A 25,484-nucleotide genomic window follows, 5' to 3' on the forward strand; every position below is an offset into this window, starting at 1 on the left:
CTTCATTTATTCTATGATAGTCATTTCTGGTCGTTTTAAGTTTAAATTGTTACAGGGATTCTTTGAAAAACGACCTTTCTTTGAAAAACTACTTTTCCAAAATTTGTTTATTTAATTGAAAAAAAAATCCAGGAGATTCAACTTGAGATGAGAATTATATAAGAGCCAAAGGCCCAAACTTTTGACCACAGCGTGTAAACGAAGTACATAGGGGAGAAAATGCCGAATTCAAAGAACGATTCACTGGCCATTCAAAGGGGGTACCACTACTGAGAGCGAAAGGTTCAATCTGCTAACCATAACAATGATGTAGAGAGTTAGAATTTACAAGATGCTACATCAAACACTTACTTTTGCTGGGTGCATTCTTACTCCATACAATTCACATCTTCTTGCTGTCTCCAGTAGATTCAAGTCAGCCTCTGCTGGTGTCTGACCTCTAAAAGCAAATTTATGAAAAGTTTACATTTTTTGCAAGCAAAAACAGACAAAAAAGAAGAAATCGTCACTAAATAAAGGAGAGTTTCTCAAAAGACACATATTTTCTTGACATTTTTTAAATCCAAAATATATTATTAAAAACGAAACACAAACCGGCAACACGTTCAACTACTATGGCTGTTTATTTATTATTTTTTTTCTTTTTTTTTAAACTTCCCTTTCGGGATTTCTTTTTAAATTAATCTAGAAAAGAACGACCCAAGACCCATAGCAACCAAAATTATTGACATATTTTTATGCGCCTAAGGTAAACAAACTGCCGTCTGGACAGACTTTGCGTTTAGTATTTTAAAGAAAGTGTTGCCGCTGCTTAAATATTGAAGAGATACTACAAGTTCAAAGATCAAAATATTTCTTCTTATCTTTGGCTATTTTTATAAATCATGACTATTATCTGCCATGGGATCCAGCGTATCCCCCCAAAAATTCATCCCACCAATAATAACCCCACGAAGGACATCCCCACCCCAGAAAATTTCCCTGGACATCCCCCATGGGAAATTCTCCCCACGAGTAAAATTGAGCAGCCCGAGGGAGATCAAGACAAATAAAAAGTATGAAGAAAACAAGAGATTTTGGTTTAGATGTGCAGTTAATATAACTTACAGAAATCCATATCATTACTATTTCAATTTTTCTGCTGCATTCCTGCAAAAAGTTCGACCTTGAGAAAGCAACTTTCTTTCTTGAGAAAGTTACTCTTGAGTGTAGAAAGTACACTTTCATTATTTTTGCTTCAGGACTTCAACATTATAGGAGAACTCAAATCAGTTGCAGAGAAAAAAGGCTTAGAAGAAAAAAGAGGACAAATCCGTGCTACCCATGCAAAAAGTGATTTTCAATTTTCCTGTATAGGATTTTCGACAAAACCAGTTCCATTGCTGTACTTTTCATTAAGATCCAAGGCCATTTTCGAGTGATTTCAGCCTGTTTTTCAAAATTCCTTTAAATTTATTTTTAAAATAACATTTTAACAGAAAGATTAATAAAAATAAAAGTTACCAACAGTCCTAGGGGCCAGGGCTGTCATTTAAGAAATTTACCCATCGCTTACATATACGATTTGTTATGGGGAGAGGGAGGCCAAATTTAATCCTCCTTCTCCAAAAAGGGTAGGGGTGTTAAGAAGAAGCTTTCAGTGAATGTTGAGGGGTATATTGAAAAAAATTAAGACACAATAAGTGCATTTAAGTTTCAACTTTCAGGATAGTTGGAGGGGGTGGGGGTGTTGAAATAACCAAAAAGGAATTGTGTACATACTAATACTGCTAGTACTACAAGGGCTATAGTTACAAGGATGATACTTTCATGGAATGTTGAACTCAATCAAAGGGCATTTACCGCATCAAGGTTGTCAAAATTATGTTTCACACCACACCAAGCATACGCTTACGTCCGAATCAAAAATAAGAGAGTTTAAAGAGACAGACATAAAGGGAGCTGGAACAGACCACAGACATATATTTATTATTTCATTTTCATTCATATGTAATCGTTTGGACACTCCCCCAGGAAAATTACGTCGAGTTTATTATCTAAAAATTGCTGCTGAATCAAAAGTTTAATTCAAGAACTGTCCCTAACCTTGATTTCAAATGGAATAAGATTTAAGCAATAATTATGTTAAACACAATAAAATCAATGCTCACATAACCTTATGTAACTTATGAATTTACATTAGCATTTGATATTTTGATTCTAAAGTAGAAAACCTGAAAAAAACATACAAACATAACCCAATAATAAAAGTTTGGCAATGAAAAACGTACAGAAATTAATTTTAAACAGCGTTCCGAAGAAGTTCCAAAAAAGTGAAGAACCATCTTGAAACGTTAAGCAATCAGAAATAAATTCCTATAATAATTCGAAGTTGAAATGACAAGAAATTACTGTTAAAGAATAATTGAAACTCAAAATGAATTTTTCATTATATGATTGGAGTAGGAGCGTGAGCAGCTGCGTAAGCCTCAGGCGGCTTGGTGTTGCAGTAAGTTTTTAGTAGCAGTAGCAGTAAATGAACAGAAAAAAAAATAATAATCACATCAAGCATAAAGATAACGGATATTGGTGGAGATGAACAATTAAACCCTAAAACGAGTAGAAATTCAAATGAAATATCAGATCAAACTGAAAACAAACTGAAACAGAAGTTAGGCTACTCCCCTCCCTCTCAGCTGTAAATCTTCTAAAATTTATTATTTCATTTGCACTTTGCTCAAAACCAAATATATTTTAACTCTTTGTTAGTTATAGCATTAAAAAAAAAAATAATAAATAATATGTTCAGTGAAATTTTGAACAACTGAAATTTCCAGGAATTAATTGCAACTTAATATCCCTACTTTTCTGAAATATTGCAGATGCGCCATTTTTACAACCTGGATGTACATCATTTCCTTTCATTTGATTGAACATCCCCCTCAACATTTTCATCGTAATACCCTTAGCTGTTCCTGAGACATCGGAGATATACCCTTGCGACAACCTATTTGAGCATAGTATTTATTGATTTAGTTCAATGTTCCCTCAATATTCTATGAAGGTTTCAACTTAACACCGATAGTCCTTCTTGAGATATTGCAGGTACGTTTTTCTCACAGCCTATATACATATAGTGTCTTTTGATTTAGTTCAATATCCCCCGCAACCTTCTCTTGAAGTTTCAGCTTAAGTAGTAGTATTAGCAGTAGTAGTCGCAAGTAGTAATAATGCTAGTAGTACCATTGCATAGTTGTGCTATGCAAATAGTATCTTTTGGTTAGTTCAACATCCCCTTTCACATTTTCAGAAAGTTTCTACTTAATACTTCAAGTACTTTTGGAGATCAGGGATCCGACCTACCCTCCTAACCCAATGGCAAATCACATATGAAAACAACGTGCCATCAGTAAAACTTACAAACCTTGCCCCAGGGCCTATACGGGGGGGAGGGGTCATATCATGCCAGGATGCATACTTATTTGACCTTTTGACTATTTTAAAGAAAATACTCAAATTAAATAGTCGAACACATCTCAAATTTTAACCGTATGCCTTTGGGGGGAGGGAAGCTAAAGAGGGCATGGGAGTGGGGATGGATGACCTCCGTTATCTTTTGACTCTTACAAAGGACACTAAAATTTTTCATTTCCAATCGAATACACTAGAGGGTTGCCTTTGATTTTAACTATTGCAGCAACACCAATAAAATTCTGTCAAAAGTACTTATCTCATTAGTTTTGATGAAAGCAATACAGTTTTTGTATCATTTGGAAACTTAAAACAATGCAGCATGAGCTTGTGTTATTTTTGCACAGATGGAGGACTCTTTAGCTTTCATCTAAGCAAAGTTAATCTGAGGCGTGATTCAAGAACAAGTTAGATTCGATTCATTATCTCAGAACGTGAACTACAGTAGTGGCATAGAAAAACTATGAGCTTTTTTTGGTGTCATTTTTAATTTTATTTCCGAATCTCCCTAAAAATTGGCGACAGAGAGCAATGGAAGTACAAAAATGATATCGCCATGGTTGAAAAACCTGAAACAAAGTTTCTAAGCCCCCTCCCCCCGAAAACTGAACAAAAATTCTATTTTAGCCTTTGTACCACTGATGTTTCCTTTGTTCTCCTTTTTGGCTGTTCCTAATCAAAAGCAACACTCTAACGTTGCCTATAGTAAGGAGTCAAAAGGCTTGAATGCATTCTTATTCTTTGTTTCCTTTAGGCCAACAAATATGGAAGGAGTGGTGGTATGAGCTTCGGAGGAGGCTCATTCTTTTGGAAGTTCGTGTGCCCTTTTTAAGAGTAAAAAAAGATTGGAAGGAAACAGCCCCTCTCCCCCCCCCACTCTCAAACTTATTTTCCCAAATACATCCCATCAAAATTTTGAGATAGCCACTTGATTACAAATAGTACAGAGGTCAAATAACTATGCCTCCAGGATTGACAGAAACCCTCAGAGCCCCTGGGGCAAGGTTGAGCCTGGGTCTCCAAAAACCTTAGAGCATTATGGTGAAACTTTAAGTTGAAACTTTCAGGATATATTCAAAGGGATATTGAAGAGTGATCAGATGGCAACCCCCCCCCACTATCATCGCCCTTTTAAAATGCTTCTCAACTCAACACTGATCGAAACTTTGAAAAGGCGATTTTGTTCAAAATAGTTAAAAGTTCTAATAGCCACGCCTCAGGGGATTCTATGTCTCCCACAGCCTCGAGGCAAAGATTGTAAATAAAGATTGTAATGTCCCAATGTTTACATGTAGGATTAATCATTAGGAAAAGTGGAAATGTACAATTCTGGGCATGTTAGCATTAAGTTAAAACTTCAAGTAATGTTGAGGGGTATGTTTAACCAAATTAAAGGCGCTATTTGTTTCTAGTTTATAAAAAAAAGCGTATTTGCACACTAGAATATTGAGAGATATCTCTGGACGTCTCCAGATGGCACTGTTATTAACCAAATCGACCATTGTCTCGTGAACCCAAAAATCGAGATATAGGTTTAAAAATATCAGAGGTTTCCGTGGCGCAGATATCAACTCAGACCATAATTTAATAATAGCAACAATATAGATCAAGTTCTGGGCATTCCGCAGACCGTCAACCTTTCAGCCATAATTTAATTCATCCAAGATTGCTGATGAAACTATGAAGCTCAATTTCGTCACCAAATTGGCTAATTAATTTAAAGCTCTTGGCTCTTTGGAAGAAACTAATCAAGAACATTGGCAAACTATCAAACTGAGCAACCATGAGGCAGCACATTCAATACTCTGACTCAGAAAAAGTTCCAAAGACCGATTGTTCTCCGACAGAATGTGGACACTGATCAACCAACGAAAAGAATTAAAGAAGATCCCTATTATAATCTCACTCTACGAGCCAACAATACATAACCATTGATGAAGAAGCGAAGAAAAGCACTAGACTCGAAAAGTGCAGCGCCTGGATTGGAAATCATCTGAAGCGGAAAAAGACACAAAAAGAGGAGACAGCCATACCTTATGTAAGATTTTCATACAGAAGACTTTGTCACCAAAAATTCCGACCCTGAAGGACCCCTAAGAGAACAATTTAGAAATCTGGAGTTCAAAACGTCTGAATTTGTCAGTCAAAATGTCAATTTCATAGTAGTTTTTAACACTGCAACATTCCAAGTTGCAATTCATATTATTTAAATCACTGAAATTAGCAATGGGTCCATGGGTCCCAAAAAGTGCCAAACAGGGACTGCTACATCTTCTCCAATCCACTAAAAGCGCTTAAGTCTGCTTAAAACCGGAGAGCAAGAAATCCTTGATACCTCCAGTGAATGGACGCTTTGGGAAATCCTAGACCCATTTTGGTCACGACATGGCTTTCTACATTTGGCGATGTTCTTCTACAACAAGAGTCGAAATCCTGCTCAATCAATCTCTAGTCTATTGCCTCTGACTCATAATATATCAATACCTACAAATATTAGATTACTATTATCCGATCATAATAGATAACTTAGCTAGGAAGAGCTTTTTCAGCCAAAAAAGCCCACCAAAACAAACAAAACTCAGAAGAAATATTTATTAAATAGAATTTAGTGCAATGCTTTGTCGTTTACTGGGCTGTAATTTCTCCAAGCGGCGTCAATCATGAAGGTCACCCCCGCAGCGCCGTATACTGTCACGGTTCTGGTTAGGCAAACTCGTGGAAGGTCCACCCTGACGGCACTACAAGGTGTCTGTGGCACTTAATACGTGACAGGCTTGTATAATATGATTCTAGAATTGCACATTAGGTTAATTCTCATGTTAGTCTTTAGTTCTGAATCATGAGATGGCAAATCCACAATCTTATTTGAGTTAGGGAATTCTGGCGTGAATTCAATTCCTTCTTCCCAAATCACAAAATTTTTTGATTTGTATTCTCTTGGGAGGTGATCGGTAACCTCAACATTAATTTTAATTGTTTTTTTTTTATTTGTGCTAAAACAACACGCTTTTCATTTCATTCAACTTTTGATTACTTTACGAATACTCCCTATTCCATTGATCATGCTAGTTCTCGCATGTCTTGTAAGCGCATATTCCGTTATGCATTGTTTTTGTTTGCGATTGGTTAAGATTCTGACTTTCCCTTGTCTTCTAACCACAGATTTTGTTATGTATCCCTTTCGTTTCATCAACAAATTCATCATTATATTAGTTCTTTTTTTATTATTATTTTTTTTAGCTGTGTTTACTGAGTCAAATTGTTTATTGACTGTATTTACTGAAGTGCAACTTTGCCCAATATCGGCTTACGAAAGCCATTTTTCAGTCCATTTTCAAATCTCCTCTCTCTTTCTCTCTCTCTCAATGCAGGACTTACCTTCAAGTGTTCTTATAGTAACTTACATAGCAGGCACGTCGTAACAGTTTAATACAAAAGGTCACGCTAGGCCTTTGTCACATCAAGCTGTTGTCTTGATCACAAGGTAAAAAGCAGTTAGCATTGAGAACGTTTTTAGTAAGGAGTTCGTAAACATCAAATGATGGGCTTGATCAATGATCAAATGAAACTTGAATAAGATTTGAGGGGAGTTTGGCGAAACTTGAAGGAATATATCCAGAGCCTTAATTTAGTCTGAAACAGATGTTTTAAAGAATCTATTTCCACCTCTTCTTCTTGCAAAGATCACTGTCCTTTGATAAACTTGAGGAAAACTGCGTGTTACTGAAGTGAAACTTTAAAAAGCAGATTAATAGTATAGGAAAGTTTCTCGAGTCTGACACCATTGCGAAATCCTGATTTGTAAGTTTTTAAAGAATTTAAAAATTAACTTTTTGAATTTTAGCAATAATAAATCGTATTGTGACTCATCAGAATTAGAATCGCTGGAATTATGTATTAGAAATCAAGAGTAAAAAAAGGTAGACTCAAATCAAAATCCAAGAAATTTTGTTTTAGGTTGAAAGAAGTAGTCAAAACCAAGTTATCTTCAATGCAATCTTTTAAATCCTAGAAACAGTGAAAGAGCATGGGCGTTCAAAACAACATCATGGCAATTATTGAGGTTCCACATTCACCCCTGGAAGCTCTAGTAACCTAAACAACTTCTATCAAAGGTTGCAAATATCCCCCATGTAGAATTCTAAAGAAAAAAGTCAATCACACTCAAGAACTAGCTTTTAGAAGAGTTATTTATTAGCTTGGCAAGGATTCTTAGGTAGAATCACTTATTGCTCAAGAGTGAGAGGTATAGAGAGACCCCCCCCCCCAAAAAAAAAAAAAAAAAAATTAGAAAGTTCTAGCATAGCCTCTTCCCTCAGGGTTTGTACCTTTTTGTATCAATGGTCACACATAAATCCCCAGCACCATCGACATTCCATTGATTTCTTTTACTTTAAGATCACAATAAAAATTTTAGTCTCACTATCATAGAATGTTTCCTTTTTTATTTAGTAGATTATATCTGGCATAATGAAATATGTACAAATTGTTATTGGACCTGCTGGTTGTCAAAAAGTAGTCTATATCACGTTATACCATGTTGATAGAGACTATAGTAGTCTATAGTCTATATCATGTTATAAGTTAAAGTAATTCAGTAATAACAGTCTATATGTTTGTGTATTTCTGAATTTGAATTTAATTATATTTGTAAATATTTGATTTTTTACTATATTTTTGACTGGGACACTTTACTGTAACTGGCATGTACTTTTTGTTTCCACCCAATGACATTTTTTGGGGTTTTAGGCTATTTTTCGAAATTCCCATACATTTGTTTTTGCAATAAGCTTTTATTGTTTTAAGACTAATGTTTTACTGTTTCAAGACTAATCAAGATAATAGTTGCAATTCCTAAATCAGCTACAAATGCCGATTTTGTCCCACTACACAGTTTTATTTTAAACTCATTTCTAAATTTTTAGTTACTAAGGGCCGCGGTGTTGTTTATTGGTGGTCCGATATATCTCAAACCACACCAAACTGACGATCATTGCCTGCTATGCTCCAACAAATGAAGCCGACGAAGATAAAAATTCTATGAAATGTTACAAGCGGTTACCAAAGATGCACCCAGACATGACATTCTCTGAGTTGTGGGCGACCTCAATGCCAAAGTTGGAGCAGACCAGTGGTATTGCCCAGAATCTATGGCTTCACATAGTATAGGAGTTATCAACGAAAACGGAGTGCTTCTTGAAGATTAGGCACTGAGCAATGACTTGATCATAGATGGAACAATCTTTGAGCATAAGTCAATCCACAATTACTCCTGGGTGTCCCCAGATGGTCGGACAAAAAACCAAATTAACCACTTTCTAATTTCAAGACATTGGAGGAGCAGCTTATTTGACGTACGTGGTTTTCGAGGAGCTGACGTTAATTCAGATCATATATTGATAATGACTGAAATATAAATTAAGTTGAAAGCTCAAAAGAAGAAAGTAATCAGTACCTATAGGCAGTTTGACACCGACAAACTGAAAATCGAGACTTACGAAAGGATTTCTGTATTTCTCTAAAACAGATTTGAGGCCTTGAATTTAACAGATGAAACTGACAATCATGGTGTCTAAGATATCTGATTGATAATCAAGAATACCTGCAATGATGTCACCAAAGCCAGTCTTGGATATAAGAAAAGAAAGGAAGAGGAATGAATATCGGACGAAACATGGAAATTCATTTAACGGCGCAAGGAAACGAAGAGAGATATACTGAATGCGTCAAGGCCTGAAGATAAAGACTGTCTGCAGTTACGCTACAAAAAAAGAGAATAAAGCTGTCAAAAAGAATGCAAGAAGAGAAAAACGAAACCAGATAGAAGAGAAAGTAGCACTTCCCGAAAAGGCTGCAAAGAAAGGTTACCGACTGACCAATGAGATAGTTGGACAAAAAGTGACCCGCTCATCACTTGTTAAAAATGAAAACGGGAACGTAATTTCAGATCTCAATAAAATAGACGGATGATGGGCGTCCCATTTTGGAAATATACTTAATCGTCCGCCACCCTATGACCAAGAAACTATACCTGACATCCCATTTTTACAAATTGGTTTAAGTGCTGATCCTCCCAGCACTGTAGAGGTAGAAGCAGCTGTCAAAAAGTAAAAAATGGCTTTGCATCGAGAGTCGATGGGATAACGGCAGAGGTGCCGAAGACATCCCTTTGACCCTGCTTAAATGTATGGACTGCTCAATTTGGTAGGAATTTGGAGCATGGAAAAGGTCCCACGTGAATAGACTAGAGGTATTCTAGTCAAACTGTTTAAGAAGGGAGATGCTCTTAATTGTGACAACTGGAGGGGGATCAACCTGACTTCAGTAACAACTAAGCTCTTGGCCACAATTATATTGCAGCGTTTGAGAGCAGCTCTTGACTCGCATCTAAGGGAATAACAACATGGGTTCCGGCCCAGATATATCATGTTCTGACCTTATTTTTATCCTCAGACTTCTGGTAGAAGCGTCAACAGAATGGAATATAAAGCTTTATCTGCTCTTCATTGATTTTGAAAAAGCATTGGACTCCATTGATCGTAATGTTTATGTTTTATGGAAGATACTGAAATTTTATGGAGTACCTAAAAAAGTAGACCGAATAATAATGGCCCTCTATGAAGAGAGCGAATGTTGTGTCAGAACGGAATAGGGGTAGACACGATTCTTCAAGTTCTCTCTGGGCTGAAACAAGGATGTGTGTTATCCCTGTTCTTAGTAATGGATTATTTCCTACGGCAAGCATCAGGCTTTGGTGTAAAAGTAAGTGGTCAGCAGGTCACAGACTTATACATCACAGACGACATAGTACTTCTAGAAGAGGCGAAGCAACGTTTAATACGTTGGCCCTCCAAAAATTTGGAAAAAAAAACAATTATATAGCCCATGCCCCTTTAAAATCCAGATATGGACCCGTCTTGCCTCCTCCCCCTCCTCTCCAAATGAAATGCTGGAACTGCTCCCCTATTAATAGCACAAGTATAATAGCAGTAGTGGTAGTAGTAGGAGCCGTGTTAATCATAGTAGTGTCTTATTAGTGGTAGTAGCAACAGCAGTAGCAGCAGTTTTAATAGCAGTAGTAGTATGTACAAGTCAAGTAGTATGCACATGGTGCACTGCATTTAAAATCCGCCATAACCTACCCTGTCGGAAACAAATTAATAATGTAAGCCGTTCTTGAGATATTGCTGTGTCGCCCTTTTGACAATGTATATGGTCATAGTTTGTTTTTGAATTAGTTCAGCATTCACCTAAATATTCCTTGAAACCTTCACCTTAATACCCTTACCTTGAGCAGAAGCAATAGTTGTAGTAGCAGTAGTAGAATGTAGTAGTAGAATGTCAAGTACTATTTGACACCATAGCGGACAAGGCTGAGAAAATGGGACTAATAGTAAACGTTGGTAAATCAAAGAGCATGGCCACATCCAACTCACCTTTGATCCTTAAATGCAACGGAAAAACGATCAAACAAGTCGAGGAGTTCAAACATCTTGGAAGTTGGATCGAATATGATGGCGGAATAGTCAACAAGATAAAAAGAAGAAATGAACAAGCAACATCGGCATTCAGCAAACTGAAACCAGTATGGTGAAGTAAAAAATACTCTTTGCGTCTAAACATCTGTCTGTCCGCCTCAGCAGAATTCTAACATTTCGTGGCAGGACAGGGTCACGAACATAGTGGTCCGCAGACAAACAGGTCAACCGCCAGTCACTGATCTCCTGAAGCAGAGAAGATGGTCCTATCTTGGTCATGTCCTCCAAATGTCAGGAGACCGTCTTCCGAATGCTGTCTATGAGTAACAACCCGAGGGTGGGCGAACAAGAGGGCGACCGAAACACACCCTCGAACGACAGTACGATCGAGACCTGCGGAGTGCAGAGCTGTCGTTACAATCACAGTGGGAGAACGCCATGGCTGCTGCTCCACTCCGAGGCCCCTGGCGAGGCTTCGTTGATGCCCTATGTGCCACACCTGGCCCAGTAGGAACTAAGGTCTAAGGTAAGGTAATGGGTCGTGGTTCGTTCTTTACTAGGCAACACTCCTGCTGCCACATTAATACATATTTAAAGACAAAAAAAAAATACATTTACAGAAGAAGACAATTACTTTTACAGTATAAAAAAAAGTATTTCTCTTGAGTTATGACTGAAACTTAACATACAATTTTAATTGGGCCACACAATAACCCGTAAAACTCGAGTAACTTACATGTGCTTCCTATGGTTCTCCATGATCCGTTTTTCCATCTCTACGTCTTGATGCGGAACGAATTTGTGAGCAGATAAATAATAAGAATCCGGATAATCTTCTGAGGCAAAATCCCCACATTCGGCTGAAAAATAAAAAAATTAAAATGTACCGCACTTTTAAGTTAAGTGCCGTTGGCAAAGATATTCTACTTTCTGATCACACGTTCAGATACATGGTTTTTCGGCGCGTCAGTAATATTATTTCTCAGCACATTACCATTAAAAAAAAGGATAAATCCAAGTTATTAAAAAAAAAAAAAAAAAAAAAAAAAAAAAAAAAGTTATTTCAATCTGTGTTACATTGACTTAATGCTAAGATTTGCCGAAACAAATATTTACAATGAATAAGGCATCTAATATCACGGGCACAGAGACAATTCCATCCATCCGCTGACAACTGGCCAGAAGAAAATAATCCAATGAAAACACATATATCAAAGAAAATTGTGTTTTTTTCTTAATTCAAAAAATTCATATTTAAAAACACTCCCACCATATCTATCTGCTCGACATCATCCAAGGTAGGCAAAAAGATAGTTAAAGCGGTTTCAAGATATCTAGTGACCGACAAAGAATACCATGAATGACAAAGAAGGAATTAAATTTGTCGAGTGTATATATATATATATATATATATATATATATATATATATATATATATATATATATATATATATATATATATATATATATATATATATATATATATATATATATATATATATATATATATATATATATATATATATATATATATATATCCAAAAAATATTATCTTCCAAAAAAATATTATCTTCCAAAAAAATATCAATTGGAATCAGAATGTAGCTTTAGACCTTGAAACATAAAAGTGGAATTACCTAGTGGATATGAACCATTAATTATATGTTATTAAGATCAGTTCACAAATAAAAAAGCTACTAAAAATTTCTACATTCTTGGATTGCGAATTTTCTCGAAATGGTGAGTTGATTCAAAAGTTAGTAGGTAATTAGATAGTACCCTGGAGTAAACACTTGCTTTCCGGATCAACTTTGTTTAGCCTTTCAAAGAAAGAAGTTGAGTTGTATGTTGAGTGAAACTTTTAGGATCAATTAAAAAATAAACTCCTGAAATTCTCTGAAACTTTAATTTAACTAGAGCATGCACTTTCACCTTAAATATTAAGGCAAAATTGCCCTGAAAGTGGCTATTTGCCCCATGTAAGTTTGTTCCAAGGATGATAGTTTCCCGACTGTCTAATGACCTTCTAAGCATTAAATTAACTGAAACATTGGGTACTTTCACTAATTTTTTTTTTTAACTACTTTTACAGTAGCTTACTACTTTTTCAAACTTTCGTAGTTTTCAAACTACTTTACAACTATTTTCTTGTATTTGTTGACTTTGCAGTTGTAACCACTTTCCAGTGACTTGCTGAAAATCAGCCGATACTGATACTGATACTGATAGTGTATTCGATACTGATAATCAGTAAAATCAAAACATTCAACATCAAATCACTCCTTGCAAGGCTCTATGGACGAATTGTCTTGCATAAATATGAAATCAACCCACAATTTCAGCTTGGATCGGAAAACAACCGCATGTGGGCATAATAAAAAGAGAAAAAAAAACAGATATAGAATGTTTTTACAATCCTTTTAAAGGCACAAAAGAAATGATACTTTCTAGCCCGTTTAGGTAAAGTATTCCAGGCCAACTGACAAGCAGTCTGCGAGTTGAGATCTGACTGATGGACTGAATTGAACTCAAATATTATCATAATTGCGAAGATAATATATAGAATGGTATAAGACAGAAGAAGGCCTGGCTTTAGGGGCCGCAGGAACACAACCGCGTAATCGCAGAAAACAAAAAACAAACATCACACAATATAAAATGAATTTAAATCAAACAACGGCTTATTAATAGATCTATCTGTATTAAGGAGAAGGCTCCTTGCTTTATCATATACACTAGAGAGTGGTATCAGAAGGGAAGAAAATATTGACATCCTTATACCAAGGCAATAAGTGACGCAAGACCGAATTAAAATGTAAAACATTTTTTTAGAACCAACCTAGGAAGAATATATTTAAGCTTTCTAAAAATTTAAAAAAATTTTAAAATAGAAAATTTTAAGAATTTTTAGATTCCTAGATATCTTAGTTTCACTTTGATGCCTGAAGGAGATATTCTCATCAAGCAAAATACCTTGGAACTTAACATAATGACAACTAGGTCTACTGGGAAAACCCCCTGGAAAGATGAATTTCCGAAACTTGCAGGCAAGTCAACGAAATTCTCGTGAAAATCAGGAGGCTACACTTATCAACATTTAATGCCAGGCAATTGGCATTGAACCACAAAACTACACTCTCAAAACAATGTACTGAACTTAATACGGCTTTCAAGCTCCTTTCTGACAGCAGTGCCAAGCTTATTGTCATCAGCGAAGGCAACAAGATTGTCGTCACCAGTTAATGGAGATAGGGCATGGAAAGATTCGGGGTAATATAGACGACAACAGATTGTTTGTTTTTGGTTCGTAATCGTAAAAATAACATCGTCAATATAAATTAAGAACAGAACCAAACTTAGAATTGAGGCTTGGGGAGCCCAAAACTCAACTCAGTGACAAGTCTGTTTATCTCAACCTCGGTAACAGGCTTCAAAGCCATCCATTTCAAGCAAGTTGGACCAAACGATTTCAAATCAGACTTGAGCTTATTGAAGAAGCAATTATTTTTTTCACATTAGAGAAATAGGAAATAAATACCTCTTGAACACCAAGTTCACCCTGAACAACCTAGCCATCAACCATCAAACTTGGAGGAAAACAAGAAGGCGGAGACAAAGGTTTGACGACAAAATTACTCACTAGCCAGGTTTCCCGAATGTTCTATCCCCAATTCAAAAATTCCTGAAATCAATAAAGACGTTTGATCTACCAAGTCAAAAAATTATGAATATTCCTGCATTTTTTGAAACTTTCAAGGCGAGCAGCAAGTGCACTTGTCAATGACTGTTGATTTTTGAGATTTCCAAATGTTAATTTTTCTTCATCGGCTTCTGAGAAGGCCTGACGTCATCCTACATATATTGACAATAAAAGAATTGACAGAACCATGAAAGGAGTCAAACTGTGAGCCAAAATCCTTATCTGTGTCAAATATATATTCCGTAGCGTCTCTGCTAACCGGGATCTACAAAGAGTTGGCTCATTTTGGCCATATTTAAAGGCAGTCAAGCTAAACTGAGAAGTAAACAGTTGAGTCCTATTCTTTCACTTTTACAAATATCTGTTTTATTTCCTAAGAAAGAGTAGTTACTTTCACCAATATATCAACAAATTTGAAATAAAGGAAAACTTGTAAGAATAAAAATGGGAAAATTGACGAAAGTGAACAACTGACGGAAGCTTACCTTGAACAATATATGAGGCAAGTAACGCTGCTGTGCTGTCATGACAGTGAAGTATGCCTTGAGCTAAGTCACGCTTAATTTGAAGGCCAAAAAGGTATCTTGTAAATTCTTCTTCCAACTGAGTGGGATCTGGAGTGTAGAATTTCACAACAAATCGAAGAAGGGGGTCTACTAGACTAAAATTGAGCTGTCGGCAAACTGGTTTTTCAAGATCAAGCCAAAACTGAGGACATGAATAAAAGAAAAAACTATTAGTAATAATAATTTATTATTATAATATTAGTAATAATATTAGTAACAATAATAAATACGCCACATTAAAACAGTGAAGAAAAAGATAAAGTATTAGGGATAAGCTTGGAAAGTAATGAGAAACGTGATACAACTGCTCAAAAGTACGTAATCCCTCGTTAGTAGGGAAGTGATGACTTAGTTTATCCCTAACACGTTTTGAAACCAACACTGATGCATCGTTGTTCAGTGCAATGTAGAAGCCAGTTGAGGGCGAGCGTGTGTTTATCATTAACTGTGTAACATAGAGGAAAAACAGGAACAATGTGTTTATGCACATTCACTCATGAGACATCTGTGCACAACATTCTTTCCAAAATTGCTGCCAACGAGTAGAAGAAGCACTGACTGAAAATGTCACAAGAACTTCTTATTCGAGCAGAAATGGATCAAAATCTTGAAAAGGGTAAGAACACGTGAGGAATCATCTTTTTTGTGTATGATTCGTAAAAAAAGGTCCCTGTCTTGTAAATTGAAGAGACCAGATTCACCACGACATAAGAAAGCGCAGCAAATCTGGTCAAAAGTGAAGACACTGTTGGTATTACTTTTCAATTCTATATGGATTTTTCATCATGAATTGGCTTCTAGGGGAGAATACAATCAACCACGAACATATGTCTTTAAACTTTTTGCGCAAAAATATCAGTAAAAATGCCCACCCTCTGGGAGGAGAAAAATTGCTTCCTCCACGAAAACCCAGTCAACCCAGCTGTTTGTTCCCAGTCAAGGTGATTTGGCCTAATTCAGCATTCCTGTGGGTCCGCTGTCAGCCTGTTTAAGTGATTTGGTGTCTACAAAATTTTAAAAATTAGAATTATCCATGAAAGTGGAAACATTTGACTCAATTGACGATATCTAAGCAAAAACGCGGCACGAAACGCCTTTACGGAGGAATTTTTTTCAAATGCTTCGAAAAGTGGAAACACTATTGGACTCGTTGTACTTATTGAGAAGAAGACTAATTTCAAGGGGATCAAGCCTGAAACTGATCCCAATTTCAAATTACAAGCACAATCTTAACATTTTTCAGTCAAACCCTGTACATCCGTAAGTTAGCTTTCCGTACTTCTTTAGGTAAAAGAAGACATAAATTTATCTTTTCTCCAGGACGCTTTTTAATACTCATCAAGAAACAGAAGCAGGCTCGCACAATAGCAAGACACACATCTTTTTAATCCGTAAGCTAGTTTCCGTACTTCTTAGGACAAAAGTAAATACACACTTATTCCTTCACAAGAAAGCTTGTAAATACTCAGAGACACACAGAAACAAGCATTTATCTGGGGCGGGGGGGGGGGGGTGGTAGATAACAAAAATGAATCTGGTACATGATATGAGAATTTATGAAAATTTGCGACAAATTGTATAAAGATCTTGAAGTATCGGAGGCAACCTCCCAGTGCGTGCCCAGCTTTACGTGTCGGTTTATACGGGTAAGGATTTTGAACTTCATGTATAATTCTCAAAATTTCAAGTTTGCAAAATAGAATTAATGCAAGAAATTTGTATCTTTTTTTGTGGTAAATCTAAAGTAATGGGAAATATGTTTGTCAGGTTAAAACTCAGTCAACATAAGATATTTTTTTGTTATCCATTGAGGATGTGCCCTTTACAAATAATCAGGGATGATTGATGATATCATAAGAATCTTTCCATAAAATCATTTTGCCATCATCATTTTTAAAATCACCATTATTTCAGTTATTACCAAGTGTCATTACAAAAAGATTTTTTTCTCGGACAAATTTTGTGTTTCATTATTATTTTTTTCCCTGCAAAAAGTTTAATTGCTTTTTTCTGTAGTCTGACAGCGTCTGTGCTTTTATAATAATTGCAAAAGTGTTACCGTTTTTTTGCCGTCACCGGACAATATGCCACTGCTTTATTTATCTTTTTTGCCACGGCGAAAAGTGTCATCGATTTCGTCTTTTTATACATAAGACAGAAAGTTATTCGTTTTTTCTTCTTACTATACTTCATCATTTTTCGGTCACCAGATAAGTTGCTCTTGTTTGTATTGTTTTGCTCTTGTTTGTATATGCCATTGTAAAAGAAGTTTTTTCTTGACAATTGGAAGAAATGTTGTTGGCTTTCTTAGAAAATTACTGAATATTGCTTCTTTCAGCAGAACAAAACCAATTCCAAAATTGGACCACCAAAATGCAAAATGCATAATGCATTTTAATAACAAAATAAGTTTGCAAATGCAAAAGACTGACTTTTTCATTTAATTATTTAATTAAATTAATTAAAGCATATCACTTAATGGTTGAGTATTTTCTACAATGTACAAGTGATAAATAAATGCTTTATGTGTAAAAGTTTAGTCTGTTCATGTTCGTTATTGCTCATACAAGTTGACTACAATTCCTGCTCCGTTTAGGGTTCATTTATTAAGACCATGTTATTTTTAATTTGGATAGTTTATTTTAATATTTGCTATGTTTTGGGAGTTCCCGGTTTTTTCTATTTATAAATATTCGTTTTTAGGTTGACTTACTATTTCTCAGTTAAATTTAGGCTCTTTATTTTTATTTGAAAAAATTCTTTATGAATATTTTCTTTTTTTTTTAATAATCACTGATCATTTTCAGACTGGCATAGTCCCATTGTAAGGATATCTGTATTAGAAAAAGAAAAAAAAAGAGTTTCTTTGCATCGAAACTAAAATATTGGAATACATTCTATACGTTACACAAAATTTCAAATATTCAATCCAAATTTTCGATCCGCAGTTACTTCAAGAAAAAATTCTTGAATAATACTTATGGCGAGGGAGAGTTTAAATCAAACTAATGGGAAATATAGCTTCTGGTCTTCTCATTTTTCCAAAAAAAGGAGCGGATATTTTCAACAATAAAATTTTTTTTATGATGGATGCAAAAAGCGAAATTAAAGCTTAAAAAAATAAAACTATCGTTTGTCAGTCTATGAAACATAAAACTATAAAAGGAAACACTACTTCCAATAGCAATGGACAATCCTTTCACAATCGTTTTTTTATACAACATGCAACACGCCTCTCCTTTGCGAAATTGTATTCAAAAAAAAAAAAAAAAAAAAAAAAATCAACTGATTGCAATACTGAAACTTAAAACGAACAGAAATTATTCCGTATATTAGGGTAGAAAAACTCTACATGGATTTCGGAAGAAAATCTCTGATCCACCGAATCCACAAAACACTTTTCCCCCTTTAATCTACAAAAAAAGACTCCCGTGCAGGGTTGCAGTGCCTGTTGAGAAACTTCAGCCGGTACGCTGTGTCCATTAGCGGTTAGCGAAAAGTTTTATACCTAGTTTTCAAAAAATGTATAGCGAAAATCAGGAGGATTTATTAGCGTTTTTTATGTATTTGCTTTTTAATGTGACTATACCGAAGAAATTTGGCAGTACCATGAAAATTTTGGTGAAAATAAAAGTTTATATATCTGTATATATTCTCTCCATAGATATAATTGTGCATCCAAAGAGATAGAAATACAAATAAAAAGAAATTTTATATCAATCCAGAGAAATGTTCTCCCCACTAAAAATTCTCCCTGTGGAAATCCCTCTCGCCGCAGAAAACTCTCCCGAAAAAAATGTCGTGTTTCACAAGTACAAATAGTATATGAAAACAATGTACAAATTTAAAAATTTGCAGCCCTTCCCCGAGGATTTTTTGAAGGAGGGGGGGGGGTCATGTCATTCCTAGAGCCACATTTATTGGACTTGATCTTTCAATTATGCTGAACCAAATAGCCGTCTCAAAATTTCAATCAGAGGTCTTTCGGGAAGGGGGCTAGCTGCCCTCCAATCTGTTTGATCACTTAAAAGGGCACTAAAACTTTTAATTTTTGTTCGACTAAGTCCTCTCCTGATCTTCTAAGATTCTTGGTTCGATACTATCATCCCTGAAAAAAACGCAAAAGCAACAACAACAAACAACACACATCCGTGATCTTTTTTTGGAATATTTCTGGTCTGCGTCGTTATTATCAAAGTAAAGAGTAACATTAAACACCAAAACCATTAGAATTCACTCCGTATTTTACGGAGTTTCCATATTCTCCGTATTTTACGCGTATTCCGTATTTTATTTGTAATTACTCCGTATAGGAGGGGGGATATCCCCTCTTCATCCATAATCTTCCGGTCGTAGTCGTAGAATCTTCTGAGGATGCTCATTCTATCAGAAATTGAGAGTTCTTGTCCTTTTTTTTAAGCTGAAAGTGATTGGAGACCAAGCAGCCCCTGTCTAGAACCTTTTTGACATCTGATCTTTTTTTTTACCCCTTAGGACATCTGATCGACATTAGGAGGTACTTTCTCTACTTTCTGTTGCTGTTCAATTTTTCATATGGGAGAATTTTCCATGAGAGGGGGAGAATTAACCGGAGGAAATTTCCCGCAGGGAAATTTTCCGAGGGGAAGTCTTCCGCCAGGTGGAAAATTAGGGGGTGGAAATAAATATAAATTAGCAACGATTTTGTTTTATGTATTTTAGATACACACTGCGTACATTAAAATTTATTATTTACTTTGAAGTCTTTGCAAAAAGGGCTACTCATTGTTCGTACCATAAGTAGAAGAACAAAACATGACTGAATATGCTACTTCAGCTATTTAAAAAAAAAAATATTAGAAATGATATCATTTTCGGTGATGATAGCCCAATTTAAGAAACTAGGAATTATATTGGGGTGAGTATTGAGAAACAGATTTTATTACCTGCTTGCGATAGAAATGATATTGATAGCAATCAAAAATCAATATCAATGATATTGATATTGATAGATAGTTGCCCATTTTCGGTGATATTTCCACCACTCTTACTCCGTTTTTGAAATCAATGCGACTCAGCAGAGTATTTCTGCTCATGACGGTCACTGTACATGTGATCGAAATATCCAGTATATTTTGAAAATGTTATTATCACTCTCTAAAAAATGGATTAATCTCTCTTCGAACCTTTATTTATCGTCATGGAAAGGCAGTGTGGTCTTCGAAATTACTTTCCCTCGTATGGTACAGTTAATGACACGAGACTGCAAACCAAGGGCAAGTTTTTTCACGAGGTGAAAAAACATAAACTCATGAGTTTATGGATCATAAATTGGATCCATATCATAAATGTTCATTTTGTCTGCTATACTAAAAGCTATTCTAAAAGAAATAGTGGTGACCCAAGGTATAAGTGTTTTCAGCGGTCCACCAACGTCGCAAGATTTAGTCCTAAACCAGGTCTTCTAGAGCCACCAGATTTACTACCTATAGCAAGGAGGATGGAAGCATTTTATCTACCTTTAAGTATTTCTGAAAGATCCTCACTCCATTGGCATGAAATCACGAAAATATGAGTACAGGGCAGCGCATATTTTTTAAATCTAGGGTGGCAGTAAACACAAAATGATCATAAAAAAACACAACAAACCTATGAACATTTTCTAAACGCAAAGAAATAATTGCCCAATTTAAGAACCTAGGAATTATATTAGGGTGAATATTTGAGAAACACAATTTATTACCTGTTTGCGATAGAAATGATATTGATAGCAGTCAAAAATAATATTACCGTAAATCAAGGTATTATGTCCCTTACAAATGAAAAAAAAACACAAAAAGAAAAAAGGAAAAAAGGAATAAAAAGGTAAAAAGAAAAAAGGAATAAACAAAGTCAGCCATAAAAAAGCATGAATCACCTTTGTTCCATTTGTATCCTGATATTCTAATCCAAAGTAGTCAGATTCCAAAAGGCTAAGCTGCCGACAAACCTGGTCGAACAGGACCTGTCCAATGGCTTTTGTCTACAAAAGTGGAACAAAGAAATAAAATAATATATACATTGATCAATTCCAAATAATTACTTTAGTTTTTCTTTATTGGACATCTCTTTGCTAAATAAACTTACATATCATAAATAATTGTGAAGACCGGTTTTGGTTTATGGATTCGAGTTTTTGAAATATAAGAAAAATTAAATCCACAAGACAAAAAGACCTCAGGGAGCAGTTTAGATAGTACTCTAAGTCATGAGAATAAAGTAGAAATGAGCAAAAGAGACAATATAAAACTAAAAAGCCGACGAACAAAAATAACAAAATTTACGATAACAAAATTTGTGATAACAAAACCAGATTTAATAATTATGAACCGTATAACTGCCGCAAAGACTTCGTTCGAAAGAAAAGACTGTGTGACATACACCTAAGTAAGGGGGATGCTGCATGCTTATGAACCCCCACGTTGCGATGCTAAAAAAATTGATTGTTTTTTTCTTTGGTTTCCTACACTTTCAATTAATCTCCTGTTTTTATTTTTTTTTTTTTTTTTTTTCAAATTTAACCCCTCGCCCGAAATAAATTCCTGTGTGTGTACCGACCAAACGTTTGAACAAGATGACGACATAGAAAAATGCTATATAATTCAATAAAAGCTAGTAATTTAAAGTAGAAAGCTACTGAAAACCAAACCATTTCTTGGACCACAGTATCTATCTATTTATAACACAAAGAAAATGAGAACATTGTTTTGCCTTGAAAAAAGCCAATTCTTTATACGCAAATGGATTATTTTACTCCAGCATACAAAACATTATACAACACCTTCTAAGAAATCCATAAATGGCTTGTTGTCAGCATCTGGCAGTTACACCTACTGTATATATACTGATAACAAAATGTCTAGGTTATATCACTCGCCATTCCTATGTAACACACGAAAAATAGCAAAAACGCATCATCTTTACATAAAATTCATGCATAAAAAATTAAACAATAGCCTCATTACAAATAGCATTACTGTTCTTTTGCAAAGGAAAACCTCCCCGCCGCAACCCTCAAGGATGCCTAACAAGTAGAAATTTTTAAGTTCAACTGAAATTATGTCTCGTATAGAAGAGGCAGAAGTTTTTAATAAGAAGAGAAACACAAGCTTTGAGGCTCTTCGTGTATCATGACTATAAAGGCCATTGCTAATGGAGAACAAGTATTCAAAAGAAAAGAGAAGTAGATTACACAAATGTTTTTTATCTAAAGTTACTAACCTAATAATTTTTAGTGTTTGAAATATCAGGAAGTTGATTCCTAATGGTTTATATTACGGGGAGTCGAAGCTTTAAGAGAAATGAGCATAAAATATTCCATACATGACAGTGGCGGTTCTTGCCTCTATTGCGCCGGGGGCAAAATTAAGATTGGCGCTCCTCCTGTCTGCCAAAACTTTTCAGTGCAAATTTTCGTTTATCGACAAAAATTTCCATTAATTTAAATCTGAATGTTCTTACTTCATACGGGAAAAGATATAGGAAAATGAAAAGTAGCTTTGGGTTCAGTTTGCTTATACTTACTGCCAACTATGCCTCAACTTTATTTTAATAAAAATTAAATTCCAAAATGGTTATCAATGTCAGATTATTTATTTGAAATTTCGCGTCCCCAAAAGTCCTACACCCGGGGCAAGGGCCCCCTCTGCCTCCCCCCTAAAATCACCTCTGTTGTATTATAGCGGTTGCTCTCTCCTCAGTCCTTCGATTGTTACGCTAAAGTATTTGAGTGCTTCAAAAAAGCTTCTTATTCCAAACTAACGGGCCTCCATGTATCAGAAAACTGATAGATGATACACTATATATATATATATATATATATATATATATATATATATATATATATATATATATATATATATATATATATATATATACATATATATATATATATATAAATGTATAAATATATAAATATATATATATATATATATATATATATATATATATATATATATATATATATATATATATATATATATATATATATATATATATATATATATATATATATATATATATATATATATATATATATATATATATATATTTATATATTTATACATTTATATATATATATATATATATATATATATATATATATATATATATATATATATATATATATATATATATATATATATATATATATATATATATATATATATATATATATATATATATTATGAATCCGCATTCATTTGTTTTGGGTCTAAGTAGTCTTGGTTATGGTGGTGATTTTTCTTTTTTTTTTTACGTTACGAGAAATAAAAACATATAACTCGAAATAAGGATTGTTTTCAGTAAAGCGCAAATATTTTCTGGTTTTTAGAAGGCACAGGGGAACCTCTATCCTACTCCTCATATTTTCTGCTCGTTTGGAGGTTGACTTAACTGTTTAAGTTTACTTATATGGCGATTTATAGTGGTTTTACACTTTAAAAATTATTTGAACCAATTTCGGCGCATCTTTTGTTTAAACTAACGCTGTACTTTTTGTTGAAAAATCTCTTTTGTGGAACAAGTTTTTTTTTAATTAATTACATTAAAAATGAATATTTTATGCCTTATATTTGATATCAAAAATTTCAGTATTTTTGAGGATTCCAAAATCGGGTTATGATTCCCCGTGTTGAAGTAAATAATAAAGTTTTGAATGAGGTTATTACTATTCAAATCTAGCACAGAATATTTTAGAAATATCTATTTTTCACACATCACCATTTTGTTAAATTCAATAAGAAGCCTGTTGCAAATGGGCCAGTGAAAAATTACGATTTACAAATCTTTCTTTTATTCCTTTTTTATTTATTGTTTTCACTGAGTAACTAACTTTCATATTGAAAAGAAATTTCAGGCGAAAAAATTTTGATATCTTCATGCTGAAGACCTGCGGTTTCTTTCCTAGGGATAATGAGTTTTTTTTTCTGGTACGGTTTCTACAGTATCTTCTACCAAATCATAAATACTTCTGCACCATCTATTTGCCTGTCAATGCAAGTACGTGCGCGGGAACGAGGAAGTCTTCTCTTGAGGAATCTCAATAATAACATTAAAAATCTCATACGATAATTCAGGTAAATTTAGAATCCTATCCTGCGGACATGCCTATTTCTATCATACCTCATTTCCTCATTTTTTTTTTGCGAGGAAGCCTGGTAATGAAAATATCATTTGATAATTCAGAAAAAATAGGATCAAAAAGAGGTATGTCTGTCATACCTCTTATTCTCATTTTTTTTTTGGCAAGGAAGCCAATTAATAAAAACTAAATTATTATTTGATAATTCCAAAAAATCGGGATTACTCTCAAGTGTGCATGCCTGTGTCTGTCATACCTCATTCCTTATTTCTTTTCTGCAATGAAGCCCACTAATAGAAATAAAAACCTTATTTGATAATTCAGAAAAAAAGGATTACTCCCCGGTGTACATGCCTGTGTCTGTCATACCTCTTATTCTCATTTTTTTTTGGCAAGGGAGCCAATTAATAAAAATTAAATTATTATTTGATAATTCCAAAAAATAAGGATTACTCTCAAGTGTGCATGCCTGTGTCTGTCTCTTATACGATAATTCAGGTAAATTTAGAATCCTATCCTGCGCACATGCCTATTTCTATCATACCTCATTTCCTCATTTTTTTTGCGAGGAAGCCTGGTAATGAAAATATCATTTGATAATTCAGAAAAAAATAGGATCAAAAAGAGGTATGTCAGTCATACCTCTTATTCTCATTTTTTTTTTTTGGCAAGGAAGCCAATTAATAAAAATTAAATTATTATTTGATAATTCCAAAAAATCGGGATTACTCTCAAGTGTGCATGCCTGTGTCTGTCATACCTCATTCCTTATTTCTTTTCTGCAATGAAGCCCACTAATAGAAATAAAAACCTTATTTGATAATTCAGAAAAAAAGGATTACTCCCCGGTGTACATGCCTGTGTCTGTCATACCTCTTATTCTCATTTTTTTTGGCAAGGGAGCCAATTAATAAAAATTAAATTATTATTTGATAATTCCAAAAAATCGGGATTACTCTCAAGTGTGCATGCCCGTGTCTGTCATGCCTCATTTCCTTATTTCTTTTCTGCAATGAAGCCCATTAATAGAAATAAAAACCTTATTTGATAATTAAAAAAAAAGGATTACTCTTCGGTGTACATGCCTGTGTCTGTCATACCTCTTATTCTCATTTTTTTTTTTTTTGGCAAGGAAGCCAATTAATAAAAATTAAATTATTATTTGATAATTCCAAAAAATCGGGATTACT

At 34.5% G+C, this 25,484-nt stretch overlaps 1 protein-coding gene across 1 annotated transcript in view; it reads right to left on the reverse strand.

Annotated features, from left to right (window-relative positions):
* Cdep (Chondrocyte-derived ezrin-like domain containing protein) overlaps window positions 1-25,484 on the reverse strand; it is a 161,626-nt gene that overhangs the window by 90,312 nt on the left and 45,830 nt on the right. The window contains exons 3-6 of the mRNA XM_089087847.1: window positions 21,091-21,195; window positions 15,114-15,336; window positions 11,665-11,788; window positions 352-439 (exon numbers count right to left, since the gene is read on the reverse strand). Of these exons, the coding sequence (XP_088943973.1) occupies window positions 352-439; window positions 11,665-11,788; window positions 15,114-15,336; window positions 21,091-21,195 (540 nt within the window). The remainder of the gene's footprint in view (window positions 1-351; window positions 440-11,664; window positions 11,789-15,113; window positions 15,337-21,090; window positions 21,196-25,484) is intronic.

This window comes from Artemia sp. Qi Xiang Cuo, chromosome 1, assembly GCF_049724085.1.
Source record: "Artemia sp. Qi Xiang Cuo chromosome 1, ASM4972408v1, whole genome shotgun sequence".
Classification (NCBI taxonomy): Eukaryota; Metazoa; Arthropoda; class Branchiopoda; order Anostraca; family Artemiidae; genus Artemia; species Artemia sp. Qi Xiang Cuo.